Genomic DNA, 20522 nt, shown 5'->3' with positions numbered 1-20522 from the left:
ATCAAGAACATGTCGCCGAATGCTGTCTTTCAGATATGACTTACATGGTAACCTTTTACAGTAGATATTGTCCTTCAGGAAACGCCGCAACAAAAGGAGACCCTGCTATTGCAGAATGTCGGCTAATCACCCGTTCATCTGTGAAATGCTGACTAAGCATATGCTTTACAAGAAAATGCGTCCTGAAGACATCCATGCTATTGAAGTTATAAGACTACAAAATCCTTCAGCATATCACAATACCTGTGACGCAGTGATCGCCAAAACGTCGATCACCAGCTACTAGTAGGCAACGGTGACATCTTCGGTAGATCTCTTTAACTATCTTCGGTTGCCTAACCTTGATTCCTCCACTGAGCTGACACTGACAAGAAGACACTGCTGCAGTGAAGTTGGAACTGATTGATTTTCAAAATAATTTATCTGTAAAATTTCGTTCTTCAACCCTATTAAAATATTTGGCCTCTTGGTTTTTTTAAGAAAATACTCAATTTTGGTCCAGGTTTCTCTCAAAATGAAGGCAATGTTCAGCTCTATATATATCTGTGAGAGACTTCTTTTTCCAGTATGAAATTTATTAAAAATAAATACAGAAACCGAGTCACTAATGAATACTCGAACAACTATATTCGAATGGCAGCCACTACCTACTCCCCCAGCATTGCAAAACTTGTTGATGACAAAAATGGGTTCCATCCTCTTCATTAATGTTAATCATTCTGATAAAAATAGTCTGTTATTACATTAGTTATTTATTACTAACTACATTTCAGTTTCTTTCTTATTTATATTTCAATTTCTTTTTGTTATATACAGTTTAATTAAAATTAATTTCATATTTAATAGAAATGTAAGTTATAGGTTATATACTGTAACCTAAGTGGTGACAAGATCCGTCCTTTTGTTCCTAACCAATTGCGACAGGCACTGTGGGATTCTCTTTATGGACTTTCTCATGCAGGTATATTCATTCTCTCTCGTTTTTTGTGGCCTTCTGTGTCAAAAGACTGTGTTGCTTCGATCGTGCTTGCATCGACTGCCAGAAATCCAAAGTCATACGGCATGCTGACAGTCTGTGGTAGTCCTTCGCTTACCCAGTCAACATTTTGAACATATACATTTGGATATAGTCGAGCCCTTGCCACCTTCGGAAGGATACTTCTATCTTTTAACCCTCATCGACCGATTCTCCCGATTGCCGAAATCAATATCAACGAAGGATATTTGAGCGCAAACTGCCGCTCAAGCATTTTTTACCGATTGGATTGCTAGGTTTGGAGTTCCAACCACCATACGCACCGATCAAGGCCGACAATTTGAGTCACGCGTGCTCATTACTCTTGATAAAATTCTTGGTATTTACTGAATTCGGAGTTGTCCATACCAACCTTGCAGCTAATGGATTACTTGAGAGATTCTATCTTTCACTAACACAAGCGTTAATGTGCCATAATAATGTTCAATAGGTAATGAGTCTTCCAATTGTACTTCTCAGTATTCGGGCAATATACAAAGAAGATCTGGAAGGGAAATGCTGGGAAATGGTTTATGGAACGACTATTTGTCTCCCTGAAGAAGTTTTGCAACCCACCCAAGTTTATAATTATTCTGATCCAATTTCATTTTTACAGAAGTTGTGTGAAGCAGTGAGAGAGATAGCAGCGGTACCTATATTTCCCTATGTTAACAATAGGTATTTCGTGGACCCAGCTTTAGAATCGTACACTCACGTATTTGTGAGACGCGATGCAATAAATTCACTACTGACTCGTCCGTATGGTGGACCATTTAAAGTAATAAAAATAACTAATAAAACTTTTACCCTTCTTGTTAAAAGGAAAGAATCTGTGATCAGCATTGATTGCTTGAAACCAGCAGATACTGTAGCACCTGTTCCTGTTTCTGAACAGACTTCTACAATAGGGCCGAATGGCACTATACCTCCAGTGCTGACTACTTGTTCTGGCAGAAGAATCAAGTTTAACCCTAGGTACAGCTGACTCCTCGTGACTTTGGCTCGTGTGTGTGGAGGAGTACTGTGGAGAAGTTATTTGCAGTTCGACGAGAATATTTGTATATTAACATTTGCATGCAGTATCCGTGTTTGCTGCTCTGTTCGCCGAGAGACTCATTTGCGCTTGTACTTCACTGTTTCTACTTGTTCGTGGTCGAATGATTGACGTCGGTTTGTCATCAAATATTTTATTTCGTATTTTACCTTTCAATTTTAAATAAAGTTAATTTTATGATGCACTAAAGTCTTCGGCTTCTTTTTGATGAACCTTCTGGCAAGTTTGGAGTATTGTGGCGTAAAGCTACAGGATTAAATGCATGTAGTTTTTGAATGCAATATTATAGTATTTGTGTATGATATTAAATGAATGGATTTTGAAAAGTAAAAAGTATATAAGTGAAACGTTTTAAAGAGGAGACCATTTTTTAACTGAAAAAAGCAATTGTAATGTATTTTGAATTGTACTTTTGATACTATAAAAAATTCAAAACATCTACCATTAATTACATTTTTTTTTAAACTTAAGAGTAAAGGGTGCCGCTTTAGGACACTTAACACCATCTTAATACATATTTAACTTAAATGTTTTTGAAATACCTTTTATTCAGTTTACCTTTGATGCAAGTTAATAACTAAAAAGCAAAAGATAATTCGATAGTTTGAAAGATGATTTTTAAAAAGAAATATAACACGTGGCACACTGGACACCTGAAAATTTTAAACCGTAATTTAACTGGCACAGCAATGGAAAAAAATTCGCTATTCCTGATATAAGGTGTAAAGATTTTGACGAAGTTGAAATCGCAAGTAAAAGATATGAAATATTTAAGAGGCGTTGAAATACTTGAGCTGGTCGGTGTACAGTGGCGTAGCTAGGGTGGGGCAAGGGGGGACATCTGTCCCCGGGCGCAGTATCCAAAGGGCGCCAAATTCATGCTACAAAATTTTTTAATGAAATGTTTTCTACTTCTGGCACACAGAAAGGGGCGCAAATTCTTCAGTTGTCCTCGGGCGCTGGAAACTTTAGCTACGCCCCTGGCGGTGTAGGATAGCTGAAGTGGAGAGCACTTATCTTCTTGGGAATTCAGCTTCTTAAAGAAGGGAAAGAGAGAAGTCACGCAGTTCGTGTGTTATATTTGTTTTATTCGCCCTTCGTATAGAACAGTGAATCATCAAACCGTCGATCACGAGCTACTAGTAACTCGCAGGGACATTTTCGGTAGATCGCGTCAACGCCGTGATTGGCTAACCTTAATTCGTCCATTGAGGTGATGCTGACGAAAACAAATGCCATTGTTAGTATCATCTCATAGTTGATTGTATACGCGTGAGGTTGTGCACGTTATTTTTTTCGTATGTATATTAGACATTAGCTAACTTGGATAGTTTGATTTACGCATTGGTACCAAGCCAGATACGATAACGATGGTATTTTCAAGCAAAAAGCAAAATACTTATCACTTTCATTCGGAATGGGAAACTGATTACTTCTTTACCCAGGTAAAGTGTGGAGTATCAGGACAAGTGTGTGTGTTTACTGTGCTATGCAAGTGTATCAGTTCATACGAAAGTAGTGAATTCAACAAACGCTTTCAAGATTTCAAAAGGATTTCAATTGTTTGTCAAATCGTCTTTTATAGAGATTAATACTGAATAATTCTCTACTTGTGGTATAAGGTATTTCTACCGCCTTCTTAGTATGCCTTCGCAGTGTAGCGGTCTGCAAGCTGGGCGCGTATCCAGAGGTTTGTGGTTCGATTCCCGGTGAGGGCGTTGCTCATTTTTCATCTCTCCTGCTTCCAGTTAACCTAATGTCTCTACAGTGGTATGGAGCATTTTGAGTTTCAAGAAGACAATGAGGCAGTGGTGTTAGAACTGATTGATTTTCAAGATGATTCATGTGTAAAATTCTTCAATCTCTTGTTCTTCAAGTATTTGGCCTCTTGTTCCTAAAGAAAAATGTCCAATTATGGTCCAAGTTTGTCTCAAAGTGAAGGGAATATTGAGCTCTACATATACGTGTGAGATTTCTTTCTCTGGTATGAAAGTTATTAAAAATAAGTACAAAAAGAGACTCGCTGACGAACACTTGGAAAACTATATTCGAATGGCAGCCACTACCTACTCTCCCAATAATAAAAAAATTATTGATGACAAAAGAGAGTTCCATGCTTTTCATTAAAGTCTGATAAAAAAATCTGTCACTACTTTTGTTATTTATTATTAACTACACTTCAGTTTCTTTTTTATGTACATTTCAATTTCAGTTTCATTTTATGTACAGTTTAATTAAAATTAATTTCATATTCACGAGAAATGTAAGTTAAACAAATCTAAGATTTGTTTATAGTTAGTAAACAAATCTAAGATTTCTTTTAATGGTAGTTCTTTTGGTTAGTAGCTCACAGTAGGTTATAAACGGTACAGTAGCTCCAAAGCTTCATAAGTTTGGCTACCACTGGTATAGAAGGTGAGGGATGAAAAGCTGCCTATTGTTCGTTATAGGTGAGTTGACACATAGGTTGTAGAGACATTAAGTGTTTTTGGAAGCAGGCAGGATGAAAAATGAGCAACGCCTTTGCTAGGAATTGAACCACGAACCTCTGGAATACGCGCCCAGCCTGCAGACCACCACACCACGAAGGCCTGCCAAGAAGACGGGAGAAATAGCTTATATACTCCCCCTTTTAAAGAGCGACTGTGTTTTTTAAGGGGACCTAATCGCCAAATCCTTTGTGTGGAAATTCAACATCCACCACCCTTTTAGTTCAGGCGCCACTGTAGAGACATTAGGTATTTTTGGAAGCTGGCAAGATGAAAAATGAGCAACGCCTTCTCCGCGAATCGAACCACGGATCTCTGGAATACGCGCCTAGCGTGAAGACCACCACACCACGAAGGTGGAAGAAATACCTTATAAGGAAAGGAAGAAATCTTCAATTAAATTTCGCGCTATTCGTAGCTTACCATAATGTTGGCCTTTACAATAACATATGCTTCCCGTTTCCTCAACAGAAATGTAAATGAATTGGAGAGTAGTTAAACTGAGGTTTGGGGATCGTAAGACAGAGTGTGTGTCTGACATTCGTGAGAATTCTTCAGCCAACTTAGAATTAAATTAAATTGCGTATCCTTTACTATTAGGTCACGTTTTAAATTTTGAATTTCACTATTATTTTAAGAGTCACCGCCCCAAGTGATGGCTGATACTGTGAGCACAAAAAGCGTATTTATGTTCAATTTCTGTTAAATAAAAAGGTTTGTTTTAAACCTTTCAGACACAGTGATAATTCGTTTAACATCTGTTAGAAGTTGAACTATTTTATGCTCCCAAAGAAAGTCAAACAAACTGTGTAAATTTTATTCTAGAATACTATCTCTGGAACAAAGTTACAAATATTGTAATACTGGTGACAAATTTCCTTTCAGTTGCTGTAGGTGTTGCTAGTTATGAAAAGCTTTTCCCAAATAAAAATCATTTAAGAACTACAGATGTCTGTTTTGCTTTTAAAAAAATCTTTCCCTACTGTCTACATAACAGCAAGAGTAAGCAAATAGATCTTTACAGTGTAATGGATGGTTCTGCGAACAATAATAATAATAATAATAATAATAATAATAATAATGTTCGAATAAAAGTCTTTCTTCAAAAATGAACATAGAGTTTTAATTTACTTCCCTACATGTTGTTTTGAAATTTTTTGTCCTTATTTGTTTGTATATCGAGAGGGGCAGTAAATTCAGGGACCGCCCAGGCGACAAAAGTTCTAGCCACACCCACTGCCTTCTTCGAATTCTTATTATAATGATACCAATTAATTTACAGGTGATGTGTTTGCGCGCAGCATAAAAAAGGAGATCGCCAGTTTGAAATCACCGTCTTAAGAGTTGCTTTTTGTGTCCTCATCCTCCTGAAATGGGTTCACACTTGTCTTAGCCTTTCTTTAGAACACACAGAAATATGGGCTTGAAGATAAAAGAAAAATTAAACACTGTTTTCCTTTATGAATGGATTGTGGATCCTAACATCTTAGAAGTGGATGATTTTAAGGGTTAGTCAATCTTTTGTTTAAACCTGCAGAAATTCTGGAAAAATAGGAAAAACACAAAAAAATTTCAATCGAAGATATCCATACAGTTCGTTGTATCCGATTTTCCTTCTTTTATATGTTGACTATTAAAAATATAAAATGACATTAAGTGTATAGGAAATTAAATGGGACCAAAAGGTTTATGCGTTGTAACAGGGAATCCGTCATAAAGCAAAGCTTCCTACAGCGGATTTCAACTATATCTATTATCAGTATTTAAGGATTATGATGCCAAATTTTCATATATTGCATATAATTACCTTTTCCTAAAATGAAGATTAATTTAAAAAAGGCATAAGAAAATCTAAAGTTATTAAATAATTACTGAAAATTGTTTCTTTTAATATACCATATTTCTTTGGGTATTTTTCCCTTACCCTTTTAGCGCAAGTTTCTGCAAATTTTTAAAATATTCGTATTATTTTCCCATTCTTCATTGCGTTTAGGGAACAAACTTCTCTAAATTTTAAAAGTGCACGCGTCTTCGCAGTGAGCGTTTTCGTCTCACCAACAAAGACAAACCCGCGCAGACTACCTGCGAATGTCACGCCGAACCTATCTCTTCTAACTGTTGAACTAAATGCCTGTGCAATACTAGAACCGACCCATCACAGCGATACAAACATGAACGGACGTTTAATCTACGATTTTGCCGAGTCGGCTGCACATTCACCTTTCAATTGCTTATATGGATCATTGGAGACTCAGAAATAGCAGAGACAGCAGTAAGAACTGCCGAAATTCAAGTTACAGTAAAGTAGAAATGATGATATTATAGTAAGTATTGTAACGTTATTCCTATCGGAATGTAGGTTTCTTTTAAAGAAATAATTATTGGGATAGTTATCTATAGTTTATCCATGATTACTTTTTATCTGTTGTGTTCTTACTATGACCTTGTCCTACAAAAATGAAATGAATCGCATAACTTCCTCCCTCTCGATAGTCAGATAATAAAATTAATAAAAAAGGGAGAAATATGCGAGAAAGTACGGTAAATATATATGCAATTTTTTAGTTTCTTCTATTCTTACGTAAAATATAAAACTTTCTGTTTCAGAATAAAGCGTCAGTGAAACTGAATATATGTTTGGCCAAGGAACATAGACTCTTTTTGAAATAAGAAAGGAAATATAGTTGGCAAACTTCGAATTAGTATTTTGGGGACTAAAATAAAACCAAATTGTTAATGTAATTATATAATTAAAATTTTGTTTGATATTTTTTCTGCAAATAAATATTTTGATCTGAAAATTTTTTATGTCTATATAATAAATTATTTTGAATGCCTTTTTTTTCACATTACTGTTGCATTGTATCACATAGTATACATAACTCAAAATATATGAAACAGACATTTCTGAAAAGAACTTTAAATTGATGGATTCTTAAATGCTATTTTCTAACGATGCACACAAATAAAATTGTTTTAAGTTTTAATGTTTCATTAATAAATTTGCTACTAACATTTCCTTAGCTAAAACAGAAATGACGTAGAAGTATCAGTAATCATGCGTTATTTGTTATTTCTTTTTGTTGTGATTTTATCGCACATTCAAATATGAAAACTACTGAATTTTTTATTTTATGAATCGTCACGCCAAATTTGGCGATTTCTGTGTTAGATAAAGATTTTATCCTAGTAGCCTACTTCTTCATTGTTTTGAAATGATTTTATTTTGAAAATCGTATTTTATTTTTTGATAATTAGAATTAATGGCAATGTGGGTTATTAGAAAATAGTGATGTATCATACAATCTATATATAACTGTAATCTAACCAACAGCATTTCATTTCTATTATTTTACACTACAGACATTTACATGAATATATTCAGAACACTCCTTTTTATTGAGCAGGAGGATTCATTTATATCTAACACAGACTGACTCTTTGAAATATTTTACCAAAGTATGTTGGATTTTCTTGTATACATCGTATTTAAATCACCAACATACGCTAAACCTTGATTTCCATCATCTGAAAACGTCACTCGGATTCTTAATATTATCCCACAATTAACCGCAGACCTTCGTAAACACTGCTCTATTTGAACTTAACACAGCCTTAATTTTTTAACAAGCTACAGAATTTTTAACTACAGTATATCCACATTGTAATGTAATATTTTAAATTCAAAATATAGCCATATTTGTGTAAAACATCTAAAACGAAAGGATGTCTATAATACACATGGAAATAATATTCGTCACGGAAGTGAAACTTTGTCATCTTTTTCCCAACTTAGAATATAAAAATTTCTCAGCAAGGAATATTTTTTTTTCAAAGAGTATGATCATTATTTTTACAAGTCTAAGAGCATTCTAATATATTCCTTCTAACTTAAGATATACTTTCAAATTGACAAACATTGAAGTCTTGCAGCTTTTTTAGAAGAAATTTTAAGTTATGAGACATAGCAAATAAAATCCTGCACAACAGGAAATATTGACATGAATTCCAAATAATAATCCCACTTTAATATATTAAATTTAACTGAAGATACGCATTTCAAACTGACATTATTTAGAATTCTTGCAGATCTTTGAGTACATCTAATATTTAATTTTTCACAGATATCAAAAACATTTTGCATAAATACCATACAAGACATATAATATTGACATGAACTCCATATCATGGTAACTTAAATGAACTTTTGATACATTTTAGTATGAGTTAATTTTAAAAAGAAAAATTCCAATGCAAGTATTCAAACAAAAATGCTTCACAAATTTCAGATAAAGTAGGAACGAAATAAACCTAACTGATAATAACGGAAAAGCGTGCAAAGGACTATGAAAAGATGCATTCGTGCAAGACATTCTAATGCCCTATTTAGCACATGGGCTGCATTTTTCCTTTTTCAGATTAAGCAAACATTCAAGATAATACCTATATATCTATAGATATTATTTACACTATGTAGTAATGTAATTAATTAGAACAGTCGCAAACGTATAGGAGAAGTATGCAATATCCACGAAAAACCTTCCTCCCAAGCCAAAGAGCAATAGTGAAATATAACATGTAAGAAGGGGAAAAAATGCCCGATTTCCGACAAAATAGTATCTGAGTACGGAAAACATGAACAAGAAATGAATATTTTTTCTGAAAATGTTCCGAATGGGATAAGTCAGGGGTAAGAACCTTAACCAGTTTCAGGAATAGGGCATGAAGAGTTTTTAATCTTATTTTTGGCTATAATGTATTTACTTATACTAAAATATTCTGTTTGAAGACTGTATTTTACACTTAGAAGGAATTTGATAAATCAGAGTGATTTCGTTTTCTGAAGATTCTGGTTCAGAAATATTACAACTCAAAAGCAAAAAGGTTAGAACGATAAGGAAGTATACCGTAACCAATAAAAAAATTTTTTCTTCCTAAAAAAATAAAGTGAAACTGTTTCCATCTAAAAAAATCTACTACTTTTCAAAATCAAAATGTAACTTTTCCCCCTTACATTTTGAATTTAACATGTGTTTTTCCATAGACAAAATAAAAGTGGAGGTTTTTCTCCCTAAAAAAATTAAAGCGAAACTTTTTCAACCTGAAACAAATCTAAATGTGTTCTTTGTTTTTTGACTTTGTAAACTTTAAAGTGTAATTTTTCTAATTACATTTTAAAATTAACATGTGTTTTCCCAGAGACTAAACAAAAGTGGCGACTTTTCGTCTTAAAAAATTGAAGTGAAATTTTTTCCAACTCAAAAAAGCAAACTGTTTCATTTGAGTCCTAACGGAAACTGTAGTGAACATTTTTCACCTTAATAAAACAAACACATTCAGAAGCTATCATCAAGATATTCCACTCAGAATAGTTTTCTACTTTTCATGCCATTACATTTATAATGAAATTTGAGTCATTGCCAGATAGTTAAATGTTTGTTATTTTTCTCGCACACGAATGCATTTCGTGTCTTACATACACTCATTATATATGAATTAATAAAATTACAAACAAGTTAGAAGTTAAGTGAATATTTCCTGAAATACTGTACATTTCATTTCGGAAAGTTACATTGTAAGGATCCTAAGTTTTACTAACTTTTATTTTATTTTATTTTATTTAAAACTGTACTATCACTTCTTATTTTCTACTTCCGGTCAGAATTAAATGCTTTAACTTGTTTATGCAAATTGTACTGACTAATGCCCAAGTATTTAAGTTGTGGCTTTTTGCCAAGAGAGAGAAAGAGAGTGAGGAAGCGAGCAGGTTGCTGCTTTCCATTAAGGCCCTCTTGATATTTGACAAACGCATTCTAATTCTCGGCGTACCCTTTTAAAAAAAAGGCAAGTCTTAGTGTTAGGAATTTCTATACTAATTCAAAGTTGAGTTTTAGTTATTAGTTTTATATTTTTACTTTCAGACCAAGAGTGGTTGGTCGTTGTATCCCGAAGTACGGGAGCACCCGTAAATTAATAGAGAATAAAGGGTTCAGTACACCCTTCCTGCTTGTGTCGTCTTTTCCACACATACTTGAACATAGCTTTAGTAAGCTTCCTGTTCTTATTCAGGATACGTTATATTCCCGAAACAAGTTAAAAGACATACATCTCCTGACAATATGAGTATCTTCATTGTGAATCCTTTACATTTCTTTTCCTACACCAAAAGTAAATTTTGAGTATAAAATTTTCAGTTTTGACGGAAGTTATTTGCGGATGGCTGTGATGTGTTCGCGTTTTCATAAACCGTTTTTTTTTTTTTTTTTTTTTTGAACACTTTTGAATATTACCATTTTTTACATTACTACCATTGCAAATCATTAAATTTTCGAATATTTTCCTATTTAGCGTTTACAATGCCTCGTCTTGAGAAAAAATTTTTACTAAATAGTTATATTATTTGATTTACTAATTTTATTACACGTTTGGAAGATTTAACTTCAACAATACTACTACGCTGAACATGAAATTAAGAAAAGAAATGGAATTTTTATGTTAGTATTCTATAGCGATAGATTAATTTTCTCTGACATTGACGTAGTCGTATGTAGAAAAAGAGACTTTTAACCCAGCTCATACAGACTTTGAATATTTTCTCTAAATCACCACGATAACTGACTTGCATTGTCATAGATTTTCTCGTGAAGTCTATTTCTTTCTTAAAAGAAGTTTATATAATAATTTCATTAGAAACATGCCCAAGGAAATACCTCATCTTCATAAGAAACATCAGCGCTTTGATTTAAATTAGTATTAAAATAAGAATCATTGTTTTGTAAATATGTTTCAGTGTGACTCAAAAGTTTCTTCTTTATCATATTCGAAATGAATAATTAACCGTACATAACTAATATATTGAATTGATGAACCAGAGTTATATTTTCACTTACTGCATTACATTTCAAGTGAACGTGTACATTGCATCTTTTAATAAAATCTTAAAGGCTGAAATGAGTGATTCATTAACAAATTTATACTTTCTGAGTTCATTCTACTGAAACGAAAACATTCATAACTTATTGCGAAGAAATATTTATACATGTTATACTTTTTGATTAATTTTCTTATTACTGTATTAATCTTTGAAAGTTTGTTTCCTAGTCCAGTGCTAATATATTACTAATTTTCGCTCTTTCAATGCATTTCGTATGTGACAAAAACTCAGTTTAGACGTTTATCTTATTTTTCCAAGTGGCAACAGTCTCGCGCGTTGGAAATAAAAATGCTTTATTTCAAAAAGTGGTGCTGCTGTTTGCTTTCAAATGGTAGAGTTTGTTGATAAAAAATTTGTAAGTTTTATAAAATCTGTATATACAAAGAATGTGTATGTAAATTACGATCAACTTTTTGCCACATTTAATCGACTAAAATTGAATATAGGTGAAATATTGGATGGAACTGGAGCTTTTACGACCATTTCATTAGAAAAATGAAAATCATTCAAAATTGCGTGCCGTTGTTACTGATATAATGAGAGAGAGTAAGTTTATTTTTCTGTCAAAATTTTTGATGTGAGTTCCATATCGCATCAGACTGAAAAATGTATGACTACGAGTCGTATTTTTTGCATCGTTATTAGTTTGAGCAGCTCGGCGATATCGTTCTCTCTGTTGTTAGATACATTACTCTCAATCTAACTTAACTGGCATTGCGTAATTCTGCTAGTTAATATATAAAAAAAAAAGTATTAAACCTTTAAAATGTGTATTACAATTAATTTTGATTATCATTCGCTTAAACTGCTTATCATTAAAACTGTTGGCATAAAATGGGCGGGAGGATAAGAAAGTATGAAAACCACTGTGTCTTCCGTCAGCTAGATTCCATTAAAACGAATATGGTTCCTTATTTAAGTTTCACATTCTAGTTCATTCTAAGGTAAGATAAGGTAGTTTTATTATCTTAAACTGGTAAACACGCGATTAGGGAAGCGAAGCCTTGTTAAACTAGATATCCTAGTAGTGGTAGTTTAACAGGCTCTCACTTTCCTAATCAAACCAGTTTACCAGTTTAAGATAATCAAACTAGCCCATCTTACCTTGGATGACTCATTTCCATAAGGTTGGATATACTGGCCATCATCTTGAAAAACATGATTCTACATTTCTAAAAACATGAAATGAGCTTAATATATGAAATATGCATAGAATTATATAAAATAGGATTCAATTTTTGAAAAGTTTAATGTATTCTTTAAATAGGTCTTTGAGCATTGTAGCCTATGTTCTGTATGTAATATAGATTATGCAGCTTTCTTCTAGTTTGCACTGTGTAACTTTAGTATTATGTGAAATTTATGGATGTTGAGCTTCCAATATGACACTTAAAATAGTTTTGTGCAGTAAAAAATGTTAATTAATAATGGTATAAAATATCATTGATTCGTTTTAATAATTTGCGTATGAAAAATATAAACTTCTATTTTCGGAAAAGAATACTAGAAATGTATCACATCATACGATAAATCCGGTTCATCTTCTAGTTCGATAGGTCTGATCGTGATTGTTTCAGGGTCTAATAGTAGAAGATAACCTATTTTTTTAATAAAATCATTTTCTTTTTCCCATGAAAGTTAAGTGTAAAGCTGAATCTATGGAAAAGTGTAATGCTCCGGTTTCTTTTTTTTTTTTTTTCTATTAGGGGATATGGGTATGCCTTCATAAGAAAAAAGTGGGAAGTTTCATTGAATATTCTCTTTCATATAAGCGGATAGAAGAGAAGCGGATAGAAGAGAAAAAAATGTTTTTAGGAATTTTCCTTCTTTTCGAAGGAAAATTCCTAAAAACATTTTTTTCATTACCTTACTCTTACATCTTAAGGGTTAATAAGTTACCATATGAATACTCTTTTTAACCGTATATTGCTTATAGGAAATAATTTGTTAGTCAGGTTTTATGCTAAACCTTTACAAGATTTCACATTTCATAGAAATATGCATAAAGTTTTACTATTCCTAATGAGTGGGACTTTCTTAGTGAGTATGGGGGTCTTGGATATTTAATTGCATTTCCCCCTAATAATGTTTGTAACTAATCTAATACTATGTAGCATAAATATGTTTATCGTTTAAAAATCCTAATGGAAAGTTAATTAAAATTATTTCAATCAGTATTAAATTATCTGAATCAGTATTAAATTATCTGAATCAGTATTAAATTATCTAAATTCTGATTGTACTACACAATGATTCCTGGTTTTTATGTGTATAATGACAAGGCTAGATAAAGTGAACTTCAGGTTTTTCCCAGATAGTAAATCTGAAGCCGATAAGAATCTGTTAAGACTCATTTTTAGGTAAATAAGTTGCTTTCTATGGCACGTTTTCTAAAATTTGTTAGAATTCTGGATAAAAAAGCTTACATTTGATAAAGGTTATATCCTTATTTGGAGTAAAGCAGTAAATGTTCTACAGAGGACAATGCTTTTTTCGTATTTAGTTCTTAAGAAAATAGTTCTGAGATAGGTATTCGGTGCTGGCGAAATACTGCAGTAAAAGACGAATGATTTTGATAGCTTTTAGAGTTTTTCTCTTCGAAAAATATAATCTGTAGCAACATTAGTTAAATTACAGTTCTCGAAAATGCATAGAAAGTTCCTATAATGCAAACTTATATGTACAATTATAGGAAAATGAAACACTTATTTGGGTGTAATTTTTTATTGAAAAGGGGTTGTTCCTCATTAAATAAATATTAGTAAAGAATATTTAACTGATATAATTAGTATTTTTATGAAGAAATTTTTGTATTCGAGATGGATGAACGTTAAAAAATTCGAAAATATAGCTGAAGATTTGGGTAAAGCGTCTCTTACTGTTTCTTTCTTTGGTTTCTTCTGTAATAATAGGTATATTGGTAATGATATAGGTTGTGTAAAGGTATGGTAGTGTTTCACAAGATTTCGTTCATAACAGAAGAAATTAATGAAAACTGACACTCACGAAAGAAAATCCTAGTATAAGAAATTAAAAAATAGACTATATATGCAATTATCTAGGGAAATTCAGTTGGAACTGAACTAGGTTCGAAGAAATGTGTTAACATTATGCACTAGAAATAAAATTATATCAATTAAACATTATTTCAAGTGGTGAAATCGATGGTCATTCACATTTAATTCGATCCTAAAAATGTTTATCTTAGGACTTTCTTTTATACATATAACGTAAATAATCGTTAATTTCACATGAAAGTTGTCCACGAAGGCAGAAATATCCGTACTTAGTGTAGGAGAAAGGTAATAAAGTGAAAATTTGCATAATGGAGACATTTAAAGTGTTTTAAGGTGTAGTCAATTAGCAAAAACTACTGAATTAAAAGGTATTAAGCATTAAGCGTTCAAAATAATAAGAAGGTTTCTGTATGAGTACACGAAACAGCGTATATGGTTCTAAAATTATGAATGAAAGTGGAAATTTCATTCTAAAAACTCGGAATCTATGAAACTAAATTAATGAGAATCGAGATTCAAAACCGAACATTGTAACACAGACGAGCTTAAAAGCATGCATTCAGATATAAATGATGTAAAAACTTTATAGTAATACCAGAATATGCAAGAAATATTAAACTCGTAAAATAGTAGAATTAGTCATGGTAAGAATACTGCAGGGTGATAAATTGTAGAATTTGCAAATTAAAATAGTAGTATAAAATACAGACTAAGGGCTATTCAACGCATTGGATATAAATAATAATTAAAGGTTGTAAAATAAAATCCTTAATGGAAAACTATCTCTATACTTAAGACATTTAAACATGTAAATTTAGCTGAAATAGTATTATCAAATGCGTGATTAAAATCAGAAATTATAAAAAAAGAGTTGAAATTTAGAGGATGTTGAAAACTAGGAAGAAAATAAGTGTCAGAAATAAATTAAAATTACACCTAAAATTAATTAAAATTCATGTATATGGTAGGAAAACGTAATAAACAAGTTCAAAATTATAGTACTTTTAAAATTAAAGTTAATTAAACTATTAAATTATTAAACAAGTTAAAAATAGCATTTAAAATTAAATAAAGCCCATATATGATAAGAAAATCGAGGAATTAAGCTAAACTTAAGAGCCTGTTTGAAATTAGGAAGGTTAAAACGTATGAAAGTAGTCAAAAATTAAATGAAAGTCATGTGCATGATCAGAAAATATAGCAAATTAGTTAAATTCAAAGTATATTGGAAACTAAAAAAAGTTAAAAAATACAAAAGAAGTTGAAATTTATATCTAAAATTAAGTACAAGTTAGGTATATGGTAAGAAAATATGATGAACAAGTTTAAAATTAAAGTACTTTGAAAATTATGAAGGCTCAAAATGTACGAAACATGTTAAAAATAATATCTAAAATTACATAAAGCTCATATATATGGTCAGAAAATAGCGGAATTAACCTAAAATTAAGAGCTTGTTTGAAATTACGAAGGTTAAAACGTATGAAAGTAGTTAAAAATTAAGTGAAAGTCATGTACATAGTGTGAAAATATAGTAAATTAGTTAAAACTCAGAGTAGGTTGGAAACTAAAAATGTTAAAAAGTAGAAAAGAAATTAAAATTTACATCAAAAATTAAATGAAAGTCAGGCATATGATCTAAAATGTAGGAAAATTGAGACTATATTAGAAATTATGAAGATTAAAATCTATCAAAAGAATCAAATAATAGTCATGTATATAGTGTGAAAATATAAATTGGTTAAAAATTAGAGTACATTAAATATTATGAAGCTTAAAATGTATAAAATAAGCTAAATTTTACATCTAAAATTAAGTAAAGGTCATCTATATGATCAGAAAATATAAGAAATACAGAACATGTTGAAGATCACTTACGTTAAAAAGAACGAAAAAAAGTTTAAAATTACATCTAACTTTGAATAATATAATACTCAAAAACGCGTGATTTAAAATTACTGTCGTAAAATATAAGAAATAAGTTAAAAGTATTGGCTAACAAGTATGAAAAGACTCTGGGTAAAATGAATTTAGTAATAAAAATGAGTCATGTAATTAAGATTACGGAAAGTGAATGTGTTATTATGAACAGAAGAAATAAGGTGAAATCCTGAGTATATAGGAAATTATAATGCTTAAAATATACGGAAACATTAAAAAAAATTACATCTAAAATTAAGGCCTTCTGAATCAATCATTAAATTGGAAAATAAGCGTCGTTAAGGAAATAAGCATTGTATACGGCCTAAAATAGCTGGAATACGAAGAAAAAAATACAAAGGCTAAAACATCGATTAGCAAAAACTTCCGGAAAATTAATCAAAGATAATCTTTTATCAAAGTGTGACGTCATCTTATCCACTAAATAAAGAATCCGGAAACATTCCTTCTTATCTGCTGCGCCTCCGCGTGCTTTGCTCCGCGCTCCGCCTTCGAGCTTGCACCGCGCAACGCCTCCTGTTGGTGAACTGTCACTTTCCTACTACTGTTCTGGCTTTTGTTAGTATTTACTCTTTGATTTTTATTTTAGGTTATGGCGAAAAAAGAGCACTTAGTCTGTGCACAAAGTAACATTAAAAGAATCAAATACCATACTCCAGAGGAGCAAAAAAGGTTTGAAATATTTCATAACTGAAATTGCCTTAAAAAGAACTAGTTCACTTAATATAAAACAAATTATTTTTAAATACCTTTCTATGAACTGTTGGTAATCTGGTTTGTTAGAAATGTTAACTTTCTTGGAATTGTACATGGAGGATCATGGTTCTTAATTTCACGCCCTCACTGAATAAAACACCTGCATATTGATAATTTTCAGTACTTTATTTTGCTGAGATCTTTGTAATTAATTTTTCAGCCGCAACCACCACAGCTAAGGCATTCATCCAAAATGCTATCAAAATTCATTGATATCCTGAATCCTATATCCTTGAATGACCAAATTCTTACTTTTTCTATCTGAATGATATTACACAAAATACATCTACTGGAGACAAACTATGCAAAATTAGACAGCTTTTGGATTTATGTTATTCCAAAATTTCAATCTCTATACATAACCGAAAAGGAGTTATCTCAAGATGAAGCAGTGGTACTGTATAGAGGATGCTTTAGCTTCAGAGCATTTTAGTCTGGCAAAGATAATGAAATATAGAATTTTTAGCTAGAATGCTTTTTGAAAGTAAGAGTGGGTACATATCATATGAGAAAACCGTGGTTTCTCAAAGGTTGTCCAATTGAAAAGTCCATCAGTCTACGCAAAGGAGAAGTGACTTTTGTACTTAAACGACTTATTGTATGGAAGGATGAAAGACTAGTGTGCATGATAATAACTATCTAATGATCAACAGCACACTCTACAAAGAAACTGCACTGATATATGAAACTGATATATGAGATATTAAAATATTTTAAATGAGCAGTCGATTTATTCAAGCTTTCTTTTTTAATTAAAAAAGTGATAGCAAGACTATTGATAGATTTTTGTGTTCTGACAGAATTTAGCTATGTAATATTCAGCCATAATAATGTTTGTTTAAAGCAAATGCCATGCACTTCTCCTAGAATTCCTAATAGTACACTTATAGCCTCATCATGTAGCACTCCTGTTGCCTATATGGAATGACGAAACACGAATTGAGTAATTGAAGAGTCAAAAAGTAGCACAAGGAAATAATGGAGTTGCAAACATTTTGCAAAATCAGACACATAAAGTTTAATTGCACAAGTTTGCCAAAAGCAGCAAATTTGCGAAAAATGGTACGATCTATCGGCACTGATTTAGCATCCGGCCTAGGAACATGCTTCACAGATTATAAAGCAATCGATAAGAAGTAGTCAATGAAGTTACTCGATAAAGCAGTAGGGTACAAAGACAAAATAAAATATCCAACTAAAACTAAGGTTTTTCCAATTCTAGCAATAAATGGTTTTCGTCATTGTAATGGTAATGGACATGATGCAAATTGCATATTAGGAGCTGTACTCCCTCCCTCTACGTATCTACACAAAGGCTAATTTATATCGAAGCCAGTCTTCATTCGTATATCCGGTTTGTTGTTATCTTTCACAGATCTGTTCAGTTTCATTTGTGGTTCACAAACTGAGTTCTGTCTTAATTGCTGATAGAAAAGGGAAGGCCTATTTAGTACCCATGCACACATTTGAGAGGTTTTTGTACACGCTTGTTAAAGTACTTATGTATGAACTAAAAGGTCTATGGTTTGATACTCATTGATACAAACTGATGCTTCCAGCTGTGATAGTTGTATATGATGCACTGTAGTGTATGATGGAAATGCAAATAACAGTAAGCCAGTTCATGAAATGTGTTGTTTTTCAAATGGCTGTACATTCAAATATTCATTGAAATTGGCTTATACTTACTGGTCATATAGCTGTCTTACCCAACAGCGGCCCACCAGCGGCCGAGCGGTAAAGTCGCTGAACACTGGTAGTTCGGTCCGAGGTTCGAATCCCGCGAACGGGCTGACTGCATGGGCGTTTTCGTGGTTTTCCCCATGTGTAACGTGTAGACGAGCCAGTTTCCCTTAGAAAGTCCTCCACGAAAGGCATCCCTCCCCTTAAGCAGATAGCCCTCGTGTGCTTTGCCATAATTAAATACACCAACACCTTACCCAATAGCGGCCGACCGCTAAACACTAGTAGGATGGTGCTACAAGTGTTTAGCGCCGCTACACTTGGTGCATTAAGCGGTTAAGTAATTTTCGCATTCCAAGAATGGCGCAACCGAGCAGCTTGAAAATGTAAAAATACTCACGTTTTTTACATACGAATTTCTCGAATTTTTCTATTTCTTTCTATACCGTCCAAGTTATCATTTGGTGTTGTTTATTTCTCCTTTTAAAATATATATATATATATACGTTTTTCACTTTTTATATCGATCCATTTTAGGAAATCAATGAACATATTCTCCAATATTCTTAATATTACCGATAAATGATCAACAATCACTTACTGTTAATTATAATGTGAATTATTCCTCTTTACTGTCTTTTTGCATTTGTACTTAATTAAAAATAAAATATCAGTTTTGAAAGATTTCTGATGTTGATTAGCATTTCTATGTGTGTAACTGTAAAAAGTATTGATCACTAATTTTTTTTTAAATGCTATTTTAGTCCCAGAATTTTAGACAATACTTGTTTTCAATATTGTCAATTGCAATTCGTAATATTATATTATTTGCATAAGTTATCATAAAAATAATTGTAGTTTAATGAATTTTTTGTATAATTTTTGGACTGAGATTCTAAAGTAATAAAACTATCTGATAATTTTAATATCATATTTCTAAAGTTACAAATAATTGGAGTGAAAATTTCTCTGCATAGCATTTGTAACAAAATTATAAAATAAAAAACATGTTACACTAATCTGTTACGAAAGAATGTCGTCGAATTCAATTAGCCTTTAAGTAAAATAAATAAACATCGAATTCTTTTAATTTATTTAATATTTTTATAGTCATTGTCGACTCAGGCCAAACTCGAAGAGTTTCCCAAGCTTGGGTACCCGCGTGTCATCGCTAACCCAAAATAACGTGATGACGATTTTCGATTCCGTGCATTGTTCGAAAGTGGGTGAGGAATAACTCTGTAAACACACTGTGAGACGAAAGTTCTTAGAGCGGGGAGAAAGATAAGACGAAAAAGCAGGACAGAAACACCACCTGCCGCTGCAGTCCGAAGTTGAAGGTCCAAGTAGAAATGTTAAGTTCTTATACACTTCCCTACCGCTCTTTTGGGGTAGCTTTTCTTACCTCAGTAAAACCTTGTCATGGAACCCTCACATTACAAATATTATCAACAAGTTTTCGAGCACGTAAAGCTAAACTCTTCCCCTTAATTGCTCGAAACAGTGTTTTATCAATAGATAATAAGTTACTCATTTATAAATCCATTTTGCGTCCATTACTATGCTATGCATGCCCTGTCTGGGCGTACTTCAAGTGGCACAAAATTGTATGCTACGCCAAATTGTCAACGCA

The 20522-nt window shown here is 32.2% G+C and overlaps 1 protein-coding gene across 1 annotated transcript in view; it reads left to right on the top strand.

Annotated features, from left to right (window-relative positions):
* Positions 1-7395, top strand: part of LOC118199706 (fibroblast growth factor receptor 4-like) — a 267774-nt gene extending 260379 nt beyond the window's left edge. The window contains exon 10 of the mRNA XM_085823962.1: positions 7166-7395. Within this exon, the coding sequence (XP_085680088.1) occupies positions 7166-7170 (5 nt within the window). The 3' untranslated portion in view covers positions 7171-7395. The remainder of the gene's footprint in view (positions 1-7165) is intronic.
* Positions 7396-20522: the final 13127 nt, after the last annotated feature.

This window comes from Stegodyphus dumicola, chromosome 9, assembly GCF_044657685.1.
Source record: "Stegodyphus dumicola isolate Sdum_Otavi_A_Nest chromosome 9, ASM4465768v1".
Classification (NCBI taxonomy): Eukaryota; Metazoa; Arthropoda; class Arachnida; order Araneae; family Eresidae; genus Stegodyphus; species Stegodyphus dumicola.
This window is presented reverse-complemented; position numbering and strand designations above follow the sequence as displayed.